The following is a 21852-nucleotide window of genomic DNA, read 5'->3' as shown; positions in this document are numbered from 1 at the left end:
CATGTCAGTTGTCTCATAGCTTAAAAATGATTCTTTAACCTGTCGCCTCCCCTTCATCTACACTGATTTGAAGTGGATTTAACAAGTGGAATCAATAATTGATCATAGCTTTCACCTGGTCAGTGTGTCATGGAAAGAGCAGGTGTTCATAATGTTTTGTACACTCAATGTAGATGTTTCCTATAAAGTTTGCCAATATAACACTGCGTTAACCCTGAGGTAGGAGAGGCCTTCCAAAGCGTGTCAGAAAAACAGAACTTATAGAAGCAAGAATGGAAGTGCTTCCAGGATACAGTAAAACTCTGTAGGTTGAAGTGGCTCTTCAGTTAAGGGGTGAAATGGTCAACAAGGAGGTCCTTGCTTTCTGATGGAAATAGAAAAACTGTAGGATTCTCTTTCACTCTCTCTCGCTCTCCCAAGACAAAAGGAGAGAGCAGCATGTTTCTGATCTAGTTTACCAAGAGACACAGAGGCCAGGATGCCATAGGTCACACGATCACAAGACTAGCCCATAAAAAGTCCATTAAGCACTGGAGACTAAGTGCTGTGTTATCTGCTTGGCAGCTATTACAAACAGAGCACCACTTTGGTCCTAGATCCTATAGAGCAGAGCAACCAGGCCAGACAGGCCAAAGTGAAAGGTCCTTCTGGGTGTTTCTGGGTTAGCTACAGAGCCTGGGAGTTCTACAGAGTGTGTCTGTCCCAGATGGCACCATATTCCCCAGAGCCCTATTGGCCCTGGTCACAGGTAATAGGAATAGGGTCCAATCTGAGATGAAACCACTGTCTCAGGAAGAGGCAGAGCAAATTGGATGTTGCTGGTTGCACCCTCACCCCATAGACCTACTGCTTGTTTATCTTCGGGGGTCACTGGTACGTGTCGTGGACTTTACTCTTATTTAAAAAATATTGGTAGATGTGCATTCAATCTACTGTGACTACAAATGCAGTGCAGTTAGAGAAAAGGGAATTGAAATGGTGTGATCTTGAATAGGAGTGTGTCCTCTTCCACCTCTGTAGGTTGTAGTCTACCGACCAGCAGCCAACCTCACTGACACCTCTTCCGCCTCTGTAGGTTGTAGTCTACCGACCAGCAGCCAACCTCACTGACACCTCTTCCCCCTCTGTAGGTTGTAGTCTACCGACCAGCAGCCAACCTCACTGACACCTCTTCCGCCTCTGTAGGTTGTAGTCTACCGACCAGCAGCCAACCTCACTGACACCTCTTCCGCCTCTGTAGGTTGTAGTCTACCGACCAGCAGCCAACCTCACTGACACCTCTTCCGCCTCTGTAGGTTGTAGTCTACCGACCAGCAGCCAACCTCACTGACACCTCTTCCACCTCTGTAGGTTGTAGTCTACCGACCAGCAGCCAACCTCACTGACACCTCTTCCGCCTCTGTAGGTTGTAGTCTACCGACCAGCAGCCAACCTCACTGACACCTCTTCCACCTCTGTAGGTTGTAGTCTACCGACCAGCAGCCAACCTCACTGACACCTCTTCCACCTCTGTAGGTTGTAGTCTACCGACCAGCAGCCAACCTCACTGACACCTCTTCCGCCTCTGTAGGTTGTAGTCTACCGACCAGCAGCCAACCTCACTGACACCTCTTCCGCCTCTGTAGGTTGTAGTCTACCGACCAGCAGCCAACCTCACTGACACCTCTTCGCCTCTGTAGGTTGTAGTCTACCGACCAGCAGCCAACCTCACTGACACCTCTTCCCCTCTGTAGGTTGTAGTCTACCGACCAGCAGCCAACCTCACTGACACCTCTTCCACCTCTGTAGGTTGTAGTCTACCGACCAGCAGCCAACCTCACTGACACCTCTTCCGCCTCTGTAGGTTGTAGTCTACCGACCAGCAGCCAACCTCACTGACACCTCTTCCACCTCTGTAGGTTGTAGTCTACCGACCAGCAGCCAACCTCACTGACACCTCTTCCACCTCTGTAGGTTGTAGTCTACCGACCAGCAGCCAACCTCACTGACACCTCTTCCGCCTCTGTAGGTTGTAGTCTACCGACCAGCAGCCAACCTCACTGACACCTCTTCCGCCTCTGTAGGTTGTAGTCTACCGACCAGCAGCCAACCTCACTGACACCTCTTCCGCCTCTGTAGGTTGTAGTCTACCGACCAGCAGCCAACCTCACTGACACCTCTTCCCCCTCTGTAGGTTGTAGTCTACCGACCAGCAGCCAACCTCACTGACACCTCTTCCCCCTCTGCATATTCTGAAGTTTGTGTTTTTTTGTTCAAATTCTACTTTCATACAGAGGTTATGGAAGCGACTGACTTTTAGGGAAATGTAAGGATTTTGCTCCCAAGTGTTAGGCATCAAGGTCATTATTTACCAGGTTTGTCTCCACAAATAATTCAGCACTATTTTATGTGTGTTGCTGTTGGTGAATTAAATCCCATGCCAGCACAAATTCTGACTAGCAGGGATGAATAATGGCTGTCCACTCATTGAAAATTACAGTATATGACATACGCTATTTATAAACTAAGCAGGTGATCCAGTCTTTTTAAAAACGAAATAGGCTAAAGGATTTTAATGTGATATTAGCTTCCTTTCTAGAGATTTTGTTCAATGGAATAAAACAAGATTCTGAGGAATACATGCATTTTTCAATATAATCTCACTATCTCTCCTATAAATTGGCACGAGGCGTAAGGTGTATCTTCACGTCATTGTATTTGTATTATCGAACGAGCTACACACACTAGTCAGTAAGCAGAAGCCTGTATTGTTTAATTTAATTTAATTCCGCAACGCTCATCAGACAGGACGCGTCATTCGCTGATTCTTTTAGTTCTATTACCGCTACTTCAACATTAATGCCAATTTGGACGTCAAATATAATAATAATTATGATTAATGGTTTAATAATGATGTTAAAGTTAGTAGTTGTGTTATTAGTTTAATAATTGTATTTATTCAATTTGCATAGAACGTCACTGTTTGATATTCACGTGTTAGACTTAACTAAAAATATTTTTGTAAAAGGTTGTATAGCCTATTATTTCTGAAATGTTTCTATTTCAAAATGTACCCTTAACGAACATTTTATTTCTATAACTTCTAAAGGGTCATACTCAGACAAGTTATAGCTAGTAGGCTATTGGCCAATTAACATCTAAATAGTGGGTTGCTACAATTAAGAGAAATCCTTAATGAGCCACAGCCAAATAATAAACAATACAATCATATTTAAGAAATGCAGTTCAAACCGGTTGATTGGATTGAACAAAACGTGTACATTACCATCTACACCGGCCACTGATCTACACGTTTTAGTCACATTCTGAACTCAGTTCTTAAATAGACCATCAATTTATTTGAAGAAAAAAAACTACGTTCTAATAACTATGCATAAAATGAGGTATACTGATTCGGCGTTGTTGTTAAGGTCTATATCATTCGCGAAACAGTATTTCTAGTATTAGGCCTATTTTCTAGTGGGCCTATTTATTCCTCAGTGGCCTTGTGGTTAGTGTCGGACCTGAGATTGGCAGGTTGGGAGTTCGATCCCGGGCCGAGTCATACCAAAGACTGTAAAAATGTGACCCAATGGGTCTCTGCTTGGCACTCCGCGTTAAGGAGATAGATTGGGGGTAAGGCCCTGGGATAGACTAGCATCCTGTCCAGGGGGTGTACTTGTACAAGCTGTCTCGCGCTACAGAAACAGGAGATGAGCAGTCCTATGGGCAGTTCCTGCTCGTGCAAGGCTACTACTATTATTCCTAAAGTATTCAAATTCCTCAAAATATATCATATTTTTCCCAACAATAGATTTCACATTTTAATTATTAAAAGGTCTTAATTTACTTCTACCATCATCTGAGCCTATGTGTTTTGTTTTGTGAAACGAAAAATACACCTATGAAGCCCTACTGAAGAGACGCGCACACACACAGGATAACACACGCACTATACACACACGAACACAGATTTTGTGTTGTAGATATGTGGTAGTAGATACTTGCACATCGTTGATTTCCTCTCGAATTTCTATAAAGTTATATAGCCTACCGCATTCGATTATGAGGTTATGGACCCTTTTTCATATTTCAGCGGGTCAAAAGCGTCTTTGAAAATTACTTGACCCTCGATTACCATCTCCTCTTGATCTATCCGCCTTGTGATGAATGCATTTACACAAGAACCCAGATATTATTTGTTAACGCTATAGGTCCAATGTATCGCCTCTTTCTACTGTGTGCGCTATATGTCCACGCTGATGTTACCAGTTTATTAAAGTAGCTTACCAAATAAGAAACGATAAGGTGCCTCGACATGGCGTATTAACATATCCTCTAACTGGTCCCGCATAGAAAAGCTGACGGTATGGTTGACCGCGAAATTCACCGCCCAGAGCCAATGTGTGGCTAGCCATTATTTGTCTAAGAAGAGCCTGAGTGTGTGACCATCATGGCAGATAGGAGTATAGGCTAGATCCCCTCGTTTCCCACACCGGCCCACTCCACCACTGCACTGGGGGTCCATGTTCGATGTGGGTAGTAGCATCGCGTCATTGCTTTATTTATGACTAGCTACAGGACGCTTTTTCAATGTCTGCGGTAGGGCCGCTAATGTCTCTACTGCGACCATTGAATTCTCTCAGCCGCATGAACATAGGCGTAAATAACATAGGCCTAACATATGGTTTAACATGACAGCCCAGCCTCATTGAACTCGGCTCCATTCGACGAGAAGGGAAGGAGTTCTGACTGTGACTAGCAGCCATTATCAGGCTGTGATATTTCCTGCCCACTCGGTTGGGTGACAATACGCCCAAGGTTTGGAATGAAACACTTCAGTATAGTATAGCAGTATGCTTAAAGCAGGGGTCTATACCCCATCCCCTCCAGAATAACTTGCTAACAGCATCGACCGAAACCGTGGAAACAGATTTCAATAGATAAGCACAATTGTCTACTTTGTGTCCTCAAACATATATGGACAGGCTATATATATTGGAAACGGTGATTCCGGGAAAACGTGGGCAGTTGAATAGCTATGAAGAATACAGGTTAAGCCATTTTGGTGCAGTATCACAACCAAATGCTAATTTTCTCTTGCAAATACCTCAACCATAAAAGGCACATTCTCGGCCTATTGTATTGGTGTTCTTGCTTGTAAAATTTCGAATACATTGTTATTCAAATATTCCACGCAACTATGTCTAATGGAAGAAATGCAGTGCAATGTGTCGTTCGTTCTCTGTCACAGACAAAGCAAGTGGGGATGTTGTAACCTATAGTCTTTTTCTCATTCTAACTTAAAATAAGATATAGTCCAGCTCCGTTTTTCTTTTTCTTCTAGGCCGAATTTTCACATTTTATATTTGTGCACAAGTAAAATGCAATTTCACAAACAGCTACTTTGTCATTGATTCGAATTGATTAGCTCAATTCGTTCCTCTCGTAACCTGTATCCTAACTGAGATAGCCTCTTACCACATGCCTAACAAAACATGGGACAGCACAATGTTTCTCTCACTCTTAATGAGATGAAAATATGGTGCAGTTGAACTTGTCTTTGAAACCACAGTTTCCTATTGTCTGCTAATGTTTTCCACGTCTGAAATGCGAATGGATTGGCTTTAGTTCCTAGTTTGCCAGGCCTGTCTTTACCCAGGTGATATTACCCCTGGATAAATGCCATGTCGGTAAACACGAAAACCGATCGGATGCCCTTACATGTTTATGTTCAGCATGTTTCTGCAATTACATCATTTCCTCACTACTTTGCCAAAAGCTCACATGGACAAATTAATACATACCCCCCCAAGTCACTGTGAAATGCTACCGCATTTACTGAATAAGCGCAGAGGTTTCTTTAAACATCGACAAAAGATCACCAAGGGGTTTATTCAACAATATAGTTGTTTGTTTTCTCACCTCTCCTGAAGGACTCCTGAAGGAATTCACGCCATACGGTCAGTAGTTGGATGACAATAACATCTCTGGCTAGACGGACTGCAACTGACTGCAACTAACTTTCAACTTGACCTTGTCCTTGGCCTGCAGCAGTCTAACCCATGTGTAAAAGAGCTCGCTGCCAAATAGTGTGCTAGCTGTTTTCTGTCGGTAGGTTATAAAGCCTATAAGAGACTGAACAGCAGCTAGAATAGCAGTGTGTTTCAGAATATTGCCGTGGCATGCATGGTTTACATTTCAGTGACTTTTACGCACAGAATATTCTTGATTTCCTTTACAGTTTGAATGACTGATATTTCTCCACCAAAGCATTTTAATGTAGTTTCTTCTTCCTTGATATTTTCCTATTAGCCCAAAACAAAATGTATGCTACTTCGTGTATATAAAAAAATGGGGGGATAAAAAAAAACCTATCTAACAGCATGTTGTTTCCAAGCTCAGCGCATTCTGGTCAATTAGAAGGTAGTTTAATGATTTTCCTTACACGGTGTAATAAAATAAAAAATATTTAATTTAAATCAACCCATATTTCGTACAAACTGCCTTGGCCATATAACTGTTGATAAATGTAAATGCGTAACGGCTGCATACATAAATCTGCGTCCACCGCATCTCCATTCTACTGTTTTTATCAGCATTTTGACAAAAAGTATTTAAATGTCAGTCTCCATCCATGTGATGTTTCCTCAGCAAAATGCTAGGCTATAAACCAAGAATGACATCAGACAGATTCCAATAGATTCATGAATAACAACTATATGGAGTGTAGGCCTATGGTTATCTGTATGATATCTCGAAACTGTTCATCTTGTTTAAAACGTGTAGTCCTTTTCCTCCTAAATGCTATATTGTTTTAGAGTATAAACACTTTGGGGCATGGAGCTGCATTATCTGCAGTCCTAGACGTTTATCAGCTCCTTTGCATATCACGTGCCTGGCTTTGCCCAATAACCTTGCGATCTTTAGGTCCACACAGGCGCGTGAGTATCGGTTACTCTCCCAGATTCCGTATCTCTTTTTCAGTCGTGGGGATTTTTTAAAAGAGCAGGTTGTCTCGATGTAGGGCATGCTATGACAGCGTCATTACTTCTCCATTCGCGCTGGATTGACCCAGTCATGTTTCTGTATGATAACGGTTTGGATGAGATAAATAAAAACATGGAGGGGTTCACAGGAGGCAATTTTGCAGCAAATCAGTGCAGGAATTTGTTGGCGCATCCGACGTCCCTGGCTCCAAGCACTACCTACACGTCGAGCGAGGTGCCAGTACCTGGCATGGGCGAAGCTGTCAAACAATGCAGCCCCTGTTCCGCAGCCCAAAGTTCATCAAATGCGTCCTTGCCGTATGGATATTTTGGCAGCAGCTACTACCCGTGTAGGATGTCACACGGCAGCGTCAAGTCCTGCGCGCAACCCTCCTCTGCCTATGGGGACAAATACATGGACACATCCGTTTCAGGAGAGGAGTTCCCAGGGTCCAGGGCGAAGGAATTCGCTTTCTACCAAGGCTACTCCTCCAGCCCTTACCAACCTGTCTCCAGCTATCTGGACGTCCCAGTGGTACCCACCCTCAGCGGACCCACCGAGCCCAGGCATGAGCCTCTTCTGCCAGTGGAGCCTTATCAGCCATGGGCTATCACCAACGGATGGAATGGGCCGGTTTACTGCGCTAAGGACCAGCCACACTCAAACCATCTATGGAAATCATCCATTCAAGGTATGGAATTAAGGCTATACATTCTTAAATGTTTTCACAAGCTTATGCATATTTCCACATTATAAACCTCAGTTTATCAAAAGCAGAAACACCATCATTCGCCCTGCGTTGTTTTTCCTTTTACAATTTGCATATTAATAATTCGTTAGAAGAAACCGTCATCCATCTTGTCACCGTAATGTGAATTGTGGATAGACACGACAGATCCCATCGTTATTAGAAACTATACTACGATTTTAGCAATTTTCCAGATGGTTCTAGGTTAATTAAGCATGTGTTTATGCTCTTCACACAGACACTGTATCTGGAGGGGATGGCAGCTCTATTCGACGTGGGAGGAAGAAGCGCGTGCCATACACCAAGGTACAGCTGAAAGAACTGGAAAGGGAGTATGCCGCCAATAAATTTATCACAAAGGACAAACGACGAAGGATATCTGATCAGTCAAACCTGACAGAGCGACAAGTGACTATCTGGTTTCAGAACAGGCGAGTAAAAGAGAAGAAGGTTGTCAACAAATTTAAGAGTCCCAGTTAGCTGTATATGGAACTACTGAAACAAAAAGACAGAAAAAGAAGAGACTTGAAGGTTGTTCAATGAAAATGAACTATATTATAATTTATTACACAATATAAGGCGTCTCCTTCTCGCTCGCCATGGGTTGGCTCTGTTTTTGGAGGTCCACTTGGCCTTTTTTTTGTTTTCTTGTCGTAATTAATTGAAACCATTCGATGTCCTGTGTTTGAAGGAAATGGGGAAATCACTTCCTCCTTGTTTATATATTCTGTCTCATACTCTATTCGACGGACATATAGCTTTTATAATTTTCTACAATTTTCTACAAATACAATACGCTAAATAACTCATAACCTAAAATATGATATATCTACTCAGAAGAACATAGCCTCCTGTAATTGGAAACGTAAACACTCAAATCTGTGTGGGACAATTCTATTTTAGCTCCATCAGAGTAAGAATTAATGATTAAAAAAATTGTGCAGCATTGATATTGAGGGTTTGAGATTATTCGTTGAATTTGAGTATACATTCCCTGAATTGATTGATATTGAAATGTTGGTGAGAGCGCTATAGCGCGCAACCCGTAAATCGTTTATGCCTACGAATCTAATTTTAGAAGCTGAAACATTTCTCATCACATATGGATTGAGCTATTAATTAGTACATTGCTTTACATTTACCCTATGCATTCTGTCAATATTCAGTTAATTATAAACGATTAGATGTTTTTATTCTGTCTGAGTAGGCTACGTCTTTTCTCCCATACAGGAATAATCATCTGAACTCTGTTTCACGCAACAGTTATCTGCGCAGTCATCATTGTTTGAAAATGCTGTATTTCGTTTTCTATTATAACAAATGTAAATACATCTGATTGCAATTAATGAACAGTTGCATTTAAAGTTTCCCCTGTTTTTGACTGCAAACATATAGCCAATAAGCTCTTCCCAATAAAAGTTGGAGAAACCCCATTACTACGTTGTTCATATTTTTTCTCAGACAAATTAAAAGTCAGACTAGTAATGAGCATTTATTTTGTAATAATGTTTGTCGGGGACATTTTATTAACTTTTTAATTTAATTTCTTGAATTTAGGTAGGCTACACGCCGATTAGACGTATGATTAGCGTTGATAAAACGAGTCAAACAGCTTTCCATTTTATAATTTTAATGTTGTAGAGGCTTGCAACAATAAGCCCTTATAATACCATTAGGCTATTGTATGAGAAATGCCTTACTGATAATGATGAGATGACAATGTTGCCATCTGCTGCCGGATCTGCGTCATTGCATTTGATGAGTTCAGGTGTAGGCCTAACCGTGGTCAAACTGAACGAAAATATAAACGCAACATGTAAAGTGTTTCATGAGCTGAAATATAATATCTCAGAAATGTTTCATACACACTAAAAGCTTATATCTCTCAAATGTTTTTCTCCAATTTGTTTACATCCCTGTTAGTGAGCATTTCTCCTTTACCAAGATGACGCATCCTGACAGGTGTGGCATATCAAGGAGCTGATTAAACAGCATGATCTTTACACAGGTGCACACTGTGCTGGGGACAATAAAAGGCCACTCTTAAATATGCAGTTTTGTTACACAACGCCACGCCACAGATGTCTCAAGTTTTGACGGAGCGTGCAATTGACATGCTGACAGAGAATTGAATGTTCATTTCTCTACCATAAATCACCTCCATCATTTTAGAGAATTTGGCAGTATGTCCAACTGGTCTCACAACTGCAGACCATGTGTCACCCCACATGAGGCGTTTTCATCGTCTTAGACCAGCCACCCGAACATCTGATGAAACTGGGGAGTTTTTGTGTCTGTAATAATTCCCTTTTGTGGGGAAAAACTCATTCTGATTGGCTGGGCCTGTCTTCCCAGTGGGTAGGCCTATGTCCTCCCAGGCCCACCTATGGGAAATCCATAGATTAGGGCCTAAGGAATTTATTGACTGATTGCCTTATTATTAATTATTATTTATTTAACTAGGCAGGTCAGTTAAGAACACATTCTTATTTACAATGACGGCCTACACCGGCCAAACCAGGACGACGCTGGGCCAATTGTGCGCTGCCCTATGGGACTCCCAATAACGGCCGGTTGTGATACAGCCTGGATTCGAACCAGGGTGTCTGTAGTGACGCTTCTAGTACTGAGATGCAGTGCCTTAGACCGCTGCGCCACTCTGGAACTGTAATTCAGTAACATCGTTCAAATTGTTGCATGTTGTGTTTATATTTTTGTACAGTATATATTGATATATGGCTCCGACCATTGCCTAACCCATGCAGGTGAAAAACATGGAATGATATTTTATCCAAGATTTCTTCATGTGAGAAATGTTGCCGAATGGAAACGATTCACTATTGAGTACTATAGGAAATGTAAAGGCTTACCTTGATGTACGTAATATTTATATGCTTTTCCTTAATATGGCAATAATAGCGAAACTGTCAATGTGTGTTTTAGAAAACAAAGAGTGAAACACATTCCAAAGGGAAACACTTTTTTTTGTCTTCTCAAATGAGAACTTTAAATATGTACTGCAGTCGTGGACACTTATAGGTAGTACTGCCTTGTGGGTATTTTTTTTCTTCTCCAAATGGGAATTAATGCACTGATTTAAATGTGGCTAATATTTGGCAATAATGCGTGCATGATATTTAGTCATCTGATTACGTTTTGTTACAGATTCCTTAATGAATCTCCAACCTGGGCCTATATAGAAATTTACGGGTTTTCGATGCGCCCGTCGTTTTTTGAATCACTTTTAAAGGAAGGCAGAAACTATTGTGGATATATGATCAAATGCTCAATCGTTAAAATTCTACTCAATATGTCCGATCTCCGATCAGCCTATAACAACTTTCAATGTAATGCTATGGAAACTGGACATGCTCAGAAACGCGAAGGGAAGAAGTATTGTGGCTAGACTATTTAAAACTTCATATTCATTCAGCAGAAAAAGGGTATAGCTGTTCTATGGATAAAATGACCAGAAAAACAAATATATAATTAAATAAATAGTTAAATATCAGAGATTATACCTTTAATCAATAGACTATACCTAAAATCAAAAGATGGGCAATATAAATGAATTTTTTTACAGTATTATATATACAGCACTAACTATGACTGAAAGGATGGAGGACAAATCAAACGTTCCAACTGAAGCTTTACCGACTGGCGTCAAATTATACTCAGAAAATGACAAGCAGGCCTGTGTCGTGCAATTAACACTTTTGTGAACTATTTACAAACATACCTTATTCTGTATGGTAGAAGCAGATCGACAGGCTACAGGAGGACGCGTCTCCACGGAACAGGGTCTTCATCAGGCAAAACATCACATTACAACAATAACCAAATACAAGCTATACATTATATAAGGGATAATCAACGAGGGGCTATGCTTCTATGGAAATAATGAACGACATGGAAAGTGTGTTACACGACGTGCTAGCGAGTATTTTCCAGAGAACACAGAGCACCGAGTTGATTATCCTTTTTATACCATGGCTATAGTTTAACACATTTGCCACTAGAAATGTGTTAGTTTGCCGCTATAAATGTGTTCAACATCCACTGAAGTAGCTAGCAAGTTAACGAGATAGCTACAGTAACATTAGTTGCAGTGGTAACCAAACAAACAGACTTCCTAGTTTAGCTAACCAAACCATCAGTCCTAGTGTGCTATTATGAAAATAGAATTCAACAATATTGTTTTCAATTCGACTTTTGCTTTCAAAAGCAGCTCAAACAAAACATGTACAAATATACTCATTCAATTCTACCGTCCAAATATATCGTGCATTATAGGGAAATAATGCACGCTCTAGAATGCCCTTCAAGCCAATCAGAAAGGAGTATTCAACAATGCCATGGTATAAACATTCATAATGCAAAGACAACTCTATGGTAATACATACATATCAAAATGTGTGTGCAAAAAAATAACAATATTGTGTAGTTGCGTGCGTGATGCGTGCGTGATGCGTGCTTAAAAGTCAACATTCCATCTATCAGAAGACCCCCATGATGTAGAATACAAGGACTAATCACGTGGATGTCAACTATATATTTAAAACATGACATGGGATAGGTATAGTAGTTCCAGGAAACAGGTTAAACCAATAGGTTAAACCAATAGGTTAAACCAATAGGTTAAACCAATAGGAACAACTGTGTCCAGTCTCGTTTAAAAGGGCCCAAATCATCTCTTTAATGGATTGTTACTCAATGACTTGGTTTTAAATTAGAACATTGAGTTGATTTTTTGGGGCAAAGCATTCTAAAAGTGTGGATTGCAGTCACTTGTCCATAGACTGCTTTCAAGGTAAGGAAACAAATGTGTAAATATGTAAAATCACTGAACTGTCCCTTTATGCTACAGCCACATTACTCAGTATGTCCCACCAAGGAGAGGTCCCACCAAGGAGAGGTCCCACCAAGGAGAGGTTCCACCAAGGAGAGGTCCCACCAAGGAGAGGTCCCACCAAGGAGAGGTCCCACCAAGGAGAGGTCCCACTAAGGAGAGATCCCACCAAGTAGAGGTCCCACCAAGTAGAGGTCCCACCAAGGAGAGGTCCCACTAAGGAGAGGTCCCACCAAGGAGAGGTCCCACCAAGGAGAGGTCCCACTAAGGAGAGGTCCCACCAAGGAGAGGTCCCACCAAGGAGAGGTCCCACCAAGGAGAGGTCCCACTAAGGAGAGGTCCCACCAAGGAGAGGTCCCACCAAGGAGAGATCCCACTAAGGAGAGGTCCCACCAAGGAGAGGTCCCACCAAGGAGAGGTCCCACCAAGGAGAGGTCCCACTATAGGTGCGGTGTCGAGGGAAATTATGGCGCTGGACTTTGCAAGTCTGGACTGGAGCGTCTTACATATATAACCTGGGTCCTATTCACTGATAACCAAAGAGAAGAAAACAAACTGGAAAAAGGGAGAGGCTAACCTGAACTTGTCCAATAAAAAACACCCGTTTTCATTGTGAAAGGTTTTCAATTGCAAAAGGTTTTGCTACGGTGTGCACTAATGGATACAATTCATGATTGTACTGTTTTTGCTGCCACCCAAAGGCTAATTTGAGTGTAACACTTCCAGTGATTCCAGTGCGGTGTACACTTGGGTGTGGTCTATAGTAGTGGTCTATAGTGGTGGTCTATAGTAGACCAGCAGAGGACTGTTCAGTTCCCTGCATGAGATACATATAACTAGAACAGTCAATGGAATACAGATATCTTCTAAAACCAGAACGATCATTTAAATAAAAGGGGCAATGGGAATTCCAATCCATCCTTGTTATACTCTTGTTCTATTCATATTCATATGTTTCTAAATCATGCAATTGAAGTTTGACATTCAAGTGAGCAAGTCCGTACACATCAATTTAATTGAATCAAATATACATACTCGTTTAAATAACTGTTGTAAACGTCAGTATGCTTGCCTTGGACATGTACAGTACCCATAGAAAGAATACTGCTTAAACATGTTGCCTTACAGCCTGGACTTTCAATGGATTCAGTTAGAATATTCAGCACATTAGTTATTGTCCAATTTCCAACACCAACCCCAAAACATAACTATTGTAATGACCGTTAACGGTGCTTCACCATGCAATTAAATGGCTCCGGGTCCAGACACATTTCCGTTTTTAAAATGTGACGTTTTACTCAAAGTAGGCCCCAGTCGATCAAATGATCAAATGCAATGCTACACAATACTCTCTTAGAAAAAAGGCTTCTTCGGCTGTCCCCATAGGAAACACTTTTTGGTTCCAGGTAGAACCCTCTATAGAAAGGACTCTACCTGGAACTAAAAATAGTTCTATTTGAAGGGTTCTCCTATGGGAACAGCCGAAGAACCCTTAAGTTCTAGAATCTGCCTTTTTTTCCTGAGTGTATAGTCATTATCATTATAATTAGTTATGGTAATAAAATAACAAGTATGCCTGCAAGAACTATACTGCTATTTACTAATAGTAACTGTAGTAATAATAATAATAATAATAATAATAGTCTATAATAAGAAAGAATTGTAGTTAATGGTGTTATTACAAATATGACGTTATTATTACAACGATTCTAACCTTATAACTCAAGTAAATAATATCTAAGTGTTGTTGAATGGTTCGTCCCACACACAAAGCAGTGTTTTAAAATCCTGCTTCCCTGACTCTTGACTGCAAGTATGTCCTTAAACTATCCGAGACTTTTAGGAGGGTGGTGATGGGACTTCCGCTTGTTGCAACAACATATCCAATGCATCCAGGGTTCTTATGGCACCGCCAACTAAAGCATACTCGGTTCCTCCCTTTTCGTTTCCATAAGCACTTCTTGCCGTACATCTTCCATATAAGCATCTCTTGGCGTACGTCTTCTTTTATCGTGATGTCTTTAGAGATGAGATTAGGTCTATGATGTTTATTTTCTCCTCCTCTGTGCTATGCTTCTCCTGCTGTCAGCCGTCTCTTCTAAAGAGGCATTATAGAGACAGACATAAAGCTGTAATGTTCCCGCCACCCATCTCATCTACTGTAAAGAGGCAGTATAGAGAGACATTAAGCTGTGATGTTCCACATTTCCAAGTGCAAGGCACTTGTGTCGTAGAGATATAGGCTAAACTCCCCCCAACCTGAAGAAATGCTCGTTAAAGGCAGTAAAGCCTATAGCGCCTATGCAGAAAAACAACATCTAAATGGCATAAATATGAGGGCGCACCAGTGGGAAAATGGCTCACACCCAAGTAGTGGTAAAGTACAAATGTTTTCTATTTAAAGTCAATGGCAATGGAGCGTGTAAGATACATAACTAAGTTACCACTTGTTCTATAACACCTGCCTCTCACATGTTGACGAGTTCTTAACGAGACCATTCCATTTTAAAAACTGCCTTCGTGGCTATGGGTATAGGCTTATTTCATTCTGCTAGATTGGAAAAGTCATCGAAAACACCATAATTTAGCTAAACATGTCAAATAACTGCAACATTTTAGAAATTCACCAATATCTTTGGCATATATCCTTGTTGATGAGCTTGGTGGAGTATATGTGTTCATCTTGAAAGTGACCACCCATTTGTTGATCAGCCATGTTACATCTGAACAAAAAAGCTAAAACAAACAACTCGTATCAAATAGCTATATTTTTCATGTCATTTATTTTTCTAAAGTAAAGTTTAGCATCCTATTTTATTTGTTGACAACGTTTAATTCGAATTTATAGGCGTTTCATACCGAGTTTGGGAAAACCTGCAATAGGCCTATCAAACAGTTAACGCGAATGAACCATTGAGACATTTGTCACGGTAATAAACGAATGAACTTCATCCGGGGCACAGGGCAGGGGTGTTTGTGGCCCCTTTCTCTCAAATGGTGACCCTTTTCCTCCCCCGAACTTGAGTTCTGCAGCACACAAAACGAGACTGACTGCAATCTAAAGAATGGGATACAACAAACGACATACTTGGTTTAAAATACTTTTTAACCTATATATAATTAGCCTAAGGGACTCATGTCATGCTCACAGAGAATACAACCATTAGGCTTTTGCCATAAAGTTGTATTCTTTAACGAACCATTTAATCATTCAATATTTCGTAGCCTACAATGACATGCATTCCAACAATTCCAAGACATTACAGTGTCCATTTTACGCACAGGCCTAAGTACTCACCTGGAGCCTTGTTTTGAGTCTCGTTTCATTGAACTTCATGAATGCCATCTAGTCGTCTGGTGAGCACGCCGGCCGCAGCAGTCCCCACATGTCTGTTCTGACAATGGCAACTACACAGCCAACTGCAAAGTGCAATAAAACATGTCTGACTCGAGCTGATTTTGTTGGTTGGTGCTCTATACCCTGAACTCTATTGTTGCATTTTAAAACATGTCTGACTCGAGCTGATTTTGTTGGTTGGTGCTCTATACCCTGAACTCTATTGTTGCATTTTAAAACACTGATGTTAGCGCAAAACGTGACCACTGATGCAGATGATAGGAAAGAGAATGCATTACGCGCGTATGCTGCCATTCCATTCATGTATCGTACACTCACTAGGTGCAATAGTTTCGTTTATTATTAACCCTATTTTACTTTTAGGCTATATGTGTATTACAATATCCAAGAGATGTCCCATTTCCTGGAATGTTGGACGCAATATTCATTTTCAGAGTGTCCCACAATAGTATTACAATCTGACGCTAGTCTTGCTATGCTACGGCCCTGCACCAAATTGTTAGCCATAAGAGATTGAGATTGAGACACGAGAGATTGTTTTGGTCAACAAGTGACAATTCTAACTTCGGCTAGACCTTACAGGAAATATAAACGGAAACGGATTCTGAATTTGCATAAAGCTTATCCATTTATATACTGTTAGAAATGGAAATACGTACAAATATATTGATATAGCGCTATATTGAGATGGGCTTCTGTATAATACAATTGTATTCTTCTTGCAGCCTTAGCCCACATGCTGTATGCTAATATTACTACTAGCGTAATACATTAGTGGAAAAAGCATAGTGGTTGTGGAAATAGATTGATCCAGAGCATTTTATGATGTTCTGGTATATATTTCATACAAATGGTATTTTACCCATCCACTTTACAATGCCTTTATGTGTCCATACAACAGCATATGCGCCATATTGACCAATGTATGTTCCAGAGATAAAGATGTGAGACTATAACACATGAAAATCATATTGAAAAAGTATTAACACCAAGATTGTCGTTAGTAAGAAAGGTTATTCGCACATGCTGCAACAAGGCCTTGATTTACCGTGACTTCAAAGGTGTTTGAAATCATATCAATACATTTTTTTGGTATGGTTACTTATACATTTGGAAAATGATTTCATATCACACACTTTAATTAAGAAACGCATTCACTCATTGCCACGCATCAGTTGAACAGACGTATCTGTCCAGTTCTGCCCCTGGTCACATGACTGGCGCTCTGAGGAATGGATGGAGAACAAACTGCACGTCAGCTTCACGTCTTAGAATTTGTTGCTCAACGGATCTGCTTCAAAGTGACTGGAGCCTAGCAGCACATAGGAACGATGCGAAGGGAGGTTTGGTAGACTATTAGAGTAGGCTACAGGCTACGCAAGATCGAATCATTATGGATTTTGATGAGCGGGTCCCAGTTGGGTCTAATATGTATTTGCCCGGCAGCTGCACCTATTACGTCTCGGGAACAGACTTCTCAAGCCTCCCTCCTTTTTTGTCCCACCAGAGTCAGTCTTCTTGTCCCATGACATATTCCTACCCATCCTCAACTCTGCCACAGCTTCCGTCTGTCAGAGAAGTAGCTTTCAGAGACTATCATGGCATTGGTAGCTCCAGTAAATGGCACCACCATAGGGGCGGTATGTCACACTGCTACCCCACTGAGGACACGGTGCATAGGGACTGTCTATCAAGCTCGACCTCCTTGGGGGAAATATTCACGAAAAATAACTCCAGTGATGTCTATCACTTCAGCAGCTCCAATCCTACATCAAGTCTCCAGGGCAGTGTGAGTAGGAATGGAGTGTTACCGCAATCCTTTGATCAGTTTTTCGATACTGCTCAAGGGAGCGCAGACACCACACCAACAAGCGAACACTCCGTGGACAGAACTGCCACCAAACAACCTACAGTTCCGGTGACCGGTTCCGACAAGTGCCGGGATACAGAGGAGGGACCGCCGGGCGAGGTGAGCTGCAGCCCCGTGTCTTCTTCCGGCAACAATGACGAGAAATATAGCGCCAGCGGTGAGTATAAAGACGACGTGCACCAGTTCAGGGAGAAAGTTTGCAATCTAACGCGCTGCTGTTAAGGCGTTTATATGCTGTTTTATAAGCGCATAAGGTTTATTGTGGGGCTGGAGATCTACCCCAACAAAAACGGTGTTATAAACGACAAGATCACGTGCTTGGAACTGAAATTGGCCGTGAAAGACAGAATTTCCCATTCTGAAATATTCCAGCATTCTTTGTAGGCCTATTAGTTGTTCCAGTTTATAGACGCATAGCTTGGCTTACTTTTCATAACGTATCAAACGACTGCAACGAGAACTTAATGAATTGATAGATTTATTGCAAAATACTATTTTTATACATTATAACTCAGAGACGTATTGAATATGTGCTGCATGGTTCCCCCTATAACCTGAATGGTATATTGTTATTATATTAATATAATCTTAGTGATATAGTATAAGGTGACAAAGTAAATAATTTAAAAAATGTTATTGATTCTTTAATATTTTTAGCCAGGAGGATAGTCCACTCACTAACAATTGCCACCCACTGTGCACAGACGTCAGTTCAACGTCTAGTTTTGATTTACATTTGGTTGAGTTGCCAACTAACGTGAATTCAACATGAAAGCAACAAAACAATTCACCATGTTATTGGATTTAGGTTAGAAGTTGGGTTAAAAAGAATTCCCTTACGGTGATGACTTTTTGCAAATCCAATCAGTTTTTCCACGTTGATTCAACGTCATCATATTGATTTTTTTGTTGTTGAAATGACGTGGAAACAACGTTGATTCAACCCGTTTTTGCACAGTGGGCAGTGTTTTCCAGAGAGTCCTGGGATCCATAAAATCTATAAAAACATACACATGACATAGAAAATGTGTAGAAAGCACAGCATACACCGTAGAATACATTAGGCTAGTATACGCAGCACTAGAAAGCATTTACCACTGCGTTTTTGTAATGATGTTCGTTTTGTGAGGTGTTTGATGTTGTCCAGAGGTGTTATTATTAGGACTATTGCTTTTTACCACCCGTCATTTCCATTACTGAACTCTAAGAAATGTCATGATTATGTTGCATAATGCACCCTAAATATGCATAGAAATGTTGGGATTTCATGCTTATTAAAAGCAAAACATGGCCAAAAACATTTATCCAGTTTTAGGCTTTCAGTTTTAGTTTTTATGATATATATTTTTTACAAAAGCCACAACTTATTTTGTTGTCAGTCTATTTAGACCCTTGTTTATAACCCTTTTGACACCATTTCTGTATTTTTCACAGAACGAAAGCAGCTCCCTATTTGATCATTCTATCTGAATTGCAATTCTTCCTTTCAGGTGGACAGAGAACCCGTAAGAAGAGATGTCCATACACCAAATACCAAATCAGAGAATTGGAGAGGGAGTTCTTTTTCAGTGTTTACATCAACAAGGAGAAACGTCTTCAACTTTCGAGGATGCTCAATCTCACCGACCGCCAAGTTAAAATCTGGTTTCAAAACAGGAGGATGAAAGAGAAGAAACTGAACAGAGACCGTTTTCAGTATTATACCACGAACCCTATGCTGTAACACTGGCTGATGGATTTCTTCCCCTCAGACAAGGCATGCATGAAGCTCAATCGCTAATTTCAAGTTCGTTGGTCTGCAAATTCCTGATTATACCCCTCCGGTGATGGACGGACATTTGTAGATTTATTTGTCCACCATACTTAATTTGTTGAGAGTAATATCTAGTGTATTATTATTATTATTAGGTCTATTGGCCTATTTTCATTTTAGGTGATTTTCTTGTTGATCTTTTGATCTTGCTATTTGTTGTTACGAAAGTGTGGTGCCACCAAAACAGAACATATATTTGGTCGAATCCTAACTTGTGTAAAAGTCACATTTTCGAGCAAATTATTTAATTGGCATTAATGCATAATGCATGAATTACACGAAAGTTTGATTTACGCGCGCCCATTTCATGTCAAATTCGACATTTAACTATGTACCGTATTTAACAACATGTATCTTTACATTTATTATATATACGCCTACAAAGGGGACATACCTTTTCCATGACGAGAAGGCATGATTTATCCTAAACTTTGTTGGTTGTTTGTTGTCGCCATTACACGCGCGCAGAAGGACTAGGCTATAGTTTAAAATAGGCCTGTTATTTATGCATTGATTGTCATTGTTTTTGTTCTCGTGAAATATTCGACATACAAAGGTTATATTGTAAAATTGTTCAATCAACCCTGATACTTGAAAGTGTTCGTTTTGTTTAAGTTCTCAATGTCGGAACGTATCAGCTATTTTCCTGCGTTTTTGGCAAGAGAAAAGCTGCTCCAATACATTCAGCCGAAACGGCCTATTTCTGGGACATTTTAGTTCTTGGTCTTCATTTTTGAGACAATTCAAATGTTCCCCGGTGTAAATACACTACGATGGTTTTTGGAATGATTAGGCCCTATATAGGCTTAGCCTATTTCACACACCCTATTGGAGACATACGAGTCACAGGTCGAGACCTTTCCGTTTGTTTTCTTAGTTTATTTTCTAAATTAGATGAATGGGTCTATATGTCTGGAGAAAATATCTCCTTGTATGATTCTCCACATAAAACCTGGCTGCGTGGGTCATATCAGATGTATGATGTATTTGACTTTACATTGCCCCCATGGGCCGAAATGGGATCCTCTGCCATTAATGTTAAATATCCATTACGGAAGTTCCACCCAAAAGGTTGACTAGCACGTTCTTTTATTCCACTATGTACCTAAACCATCTATCACCGGACGACTTTTATATACAATCACCGTCTGGAGTTGTCCCGCGTTTAAGTTCATTGTTTCAAAAATAATACTTTAAATAAATCAAGCTAAATACTTAAGGTAGGCCTACATTTAAAATAAACTTCATCAGTTGTTGTTTTATTATATTGCCAAATGTTGATATTAGACCTACTGATTGTGTATTAGGCCTATGTGTAAAATTGGCTAATGTTTGTCAATATTTCGGTTAATGTCTTATAGTTCAAAGCCTATGGGCGTTCATGAATAGTGGGCTAGTGAAAACACCAATTAAGAGGGATAGCAGCATTAAGCTGGTGTAGATGGCCGGCTGCAGCCAGTCCGGGTGATGGTCTTGGGCCGTGCATCCTGTCCGGTCAGGCTAGCCGGAATGCCGCCTTTACGGACATCCTCCCTGTTGCTGCAGCAACTTGGCCATAAAACGCGCCTTCGACTGGAGCATTTGTACAATTGGAGTGTAGTGCAATAAACCGTCTGAGACCAAGGTTATTAACTGTGACTAAGGGCTTTAAAAACAACGGCTGCCTGCCTGGGAGCATTGAAAGCTTGTGTTCGCGGACTTTTCCTGCTTCATTTGTCTCAGCAGCTCAGTGTGCACGGGCAGGAATATATTCCGGATGGAATCTGCAGTTCGAACGTGGTTGTTTGTTTGTTCCACTGGGAGGCGCTGCTCGGATCAATGTCATGGATCAATGCCGTGGATGTGGACGGAACTCTGGCCGAGACTACTTCCCATGCATCAAACATCCAACGATTCAGACTCATTACATTACAGGGTTTCATTGTTCAGGTAATTATCCCTATGTGTGTATTATTGTTACATATTCTCTTATTTTTATCGAAATATATTTCAAAATGCTCGAAATGGGAAAACAAATACGCGTGTGGTCCATTTTTTCTTGGTAAAATGGGATAAAGTAAGGCATTTTTGTAAGGAGCCTTTCTATCCTGCTAGAAAATAATATATAAAGCTGTTTTATAGCTGAAATACACATTATTGGAAATATAATATTAGATGACACAATGTATTAGAACCAATGTATTCCGTGTGGGAGAGGATGAGTGAATAGGCCTGCCTACCGTTTCACAGCACAGAATAGCTTGTG

At 40.7% G+C, this 21852-nt stretch overlaps 2 protein-coding genes and 1 long non-coding RNA gene across 3 annotated transcripts; 2 read left to right on the top strand and 1 right to left on the bottom strand.

Annotated features, from left to right (window-relative positions):
* The first annotated feature begins 6986 nt into the window (after positions 1-6986).
* LOC115187701 (homeobox protein Hox-A13b-like) lies at positions 6987-9152 on the top strand. The gene is made up of 2 exons (XM_029746692.1): positions 6987-7660; positions 7956-9152. The coding sequence occupies exons 1-2, from the start codon at positions 7015-7017 to the stop codon at positions 8195-8197; spliced, it is 888 nt and encodes a 295-aa protein (XP_029602552.1). The 5' UTR covers positions 6987-7014; the 3' UTR covers positions 8198-9152.
* Positions 9153-14625: 5473 nt separating this feature from the next.
* Positions 14626-16432, bottom strand: LOC115187769 (uncharacterized). The gene is made up of 2 exons (XR_003876131.1): positions 15865-16432; positions 14626-15624 (listed from the first exon to the last, which is right to left on the bottom strand). It is a non-coding gene; the product is annotated as an uncharacterized LOC115187769 (long non-coding RNA).
* On the top strand, positions 16352-21623 carry LOC115187766 (homeobox protein Hox-A11b-like). Its single transcript, XM_029746793.1, has 2 exons — positions 16352-17951; positions 19285-21623. Exons 1-2 carry the CDS (start codon positions 17318-17320, stop codon positions 19515-19517), a joined length of 867 nt encoding a protein of 288 aa, XP_029602653.1. The 5' UTR covers positions 16352-17317; the 3' UTR covers positions 19518-21623.
* Positions 21624-21852: the final 229 nt, after the last annotated feature.

This window comes from Salmo trutta, unplaced genomic scaffold (assembly GCF_901001165.1).
Source record: "Salmo trutta unplaced genomic scaffold, fSalTru1.1, whole genome shotgun sequence".
In the NCBI taxonomy this organism is placed as follows: domain Eukaryota; kingdom Metazoa; phylum Chordata; class Actinopteri; order Salmoniformes; family Salmonidae; genus Salmo; species Salmo trutta.
The sequence above is the reverse complement of the archived record's forward strand: the minus strand, read 5'-3'. Positions and strand labels throughout refer to the sequence as shown.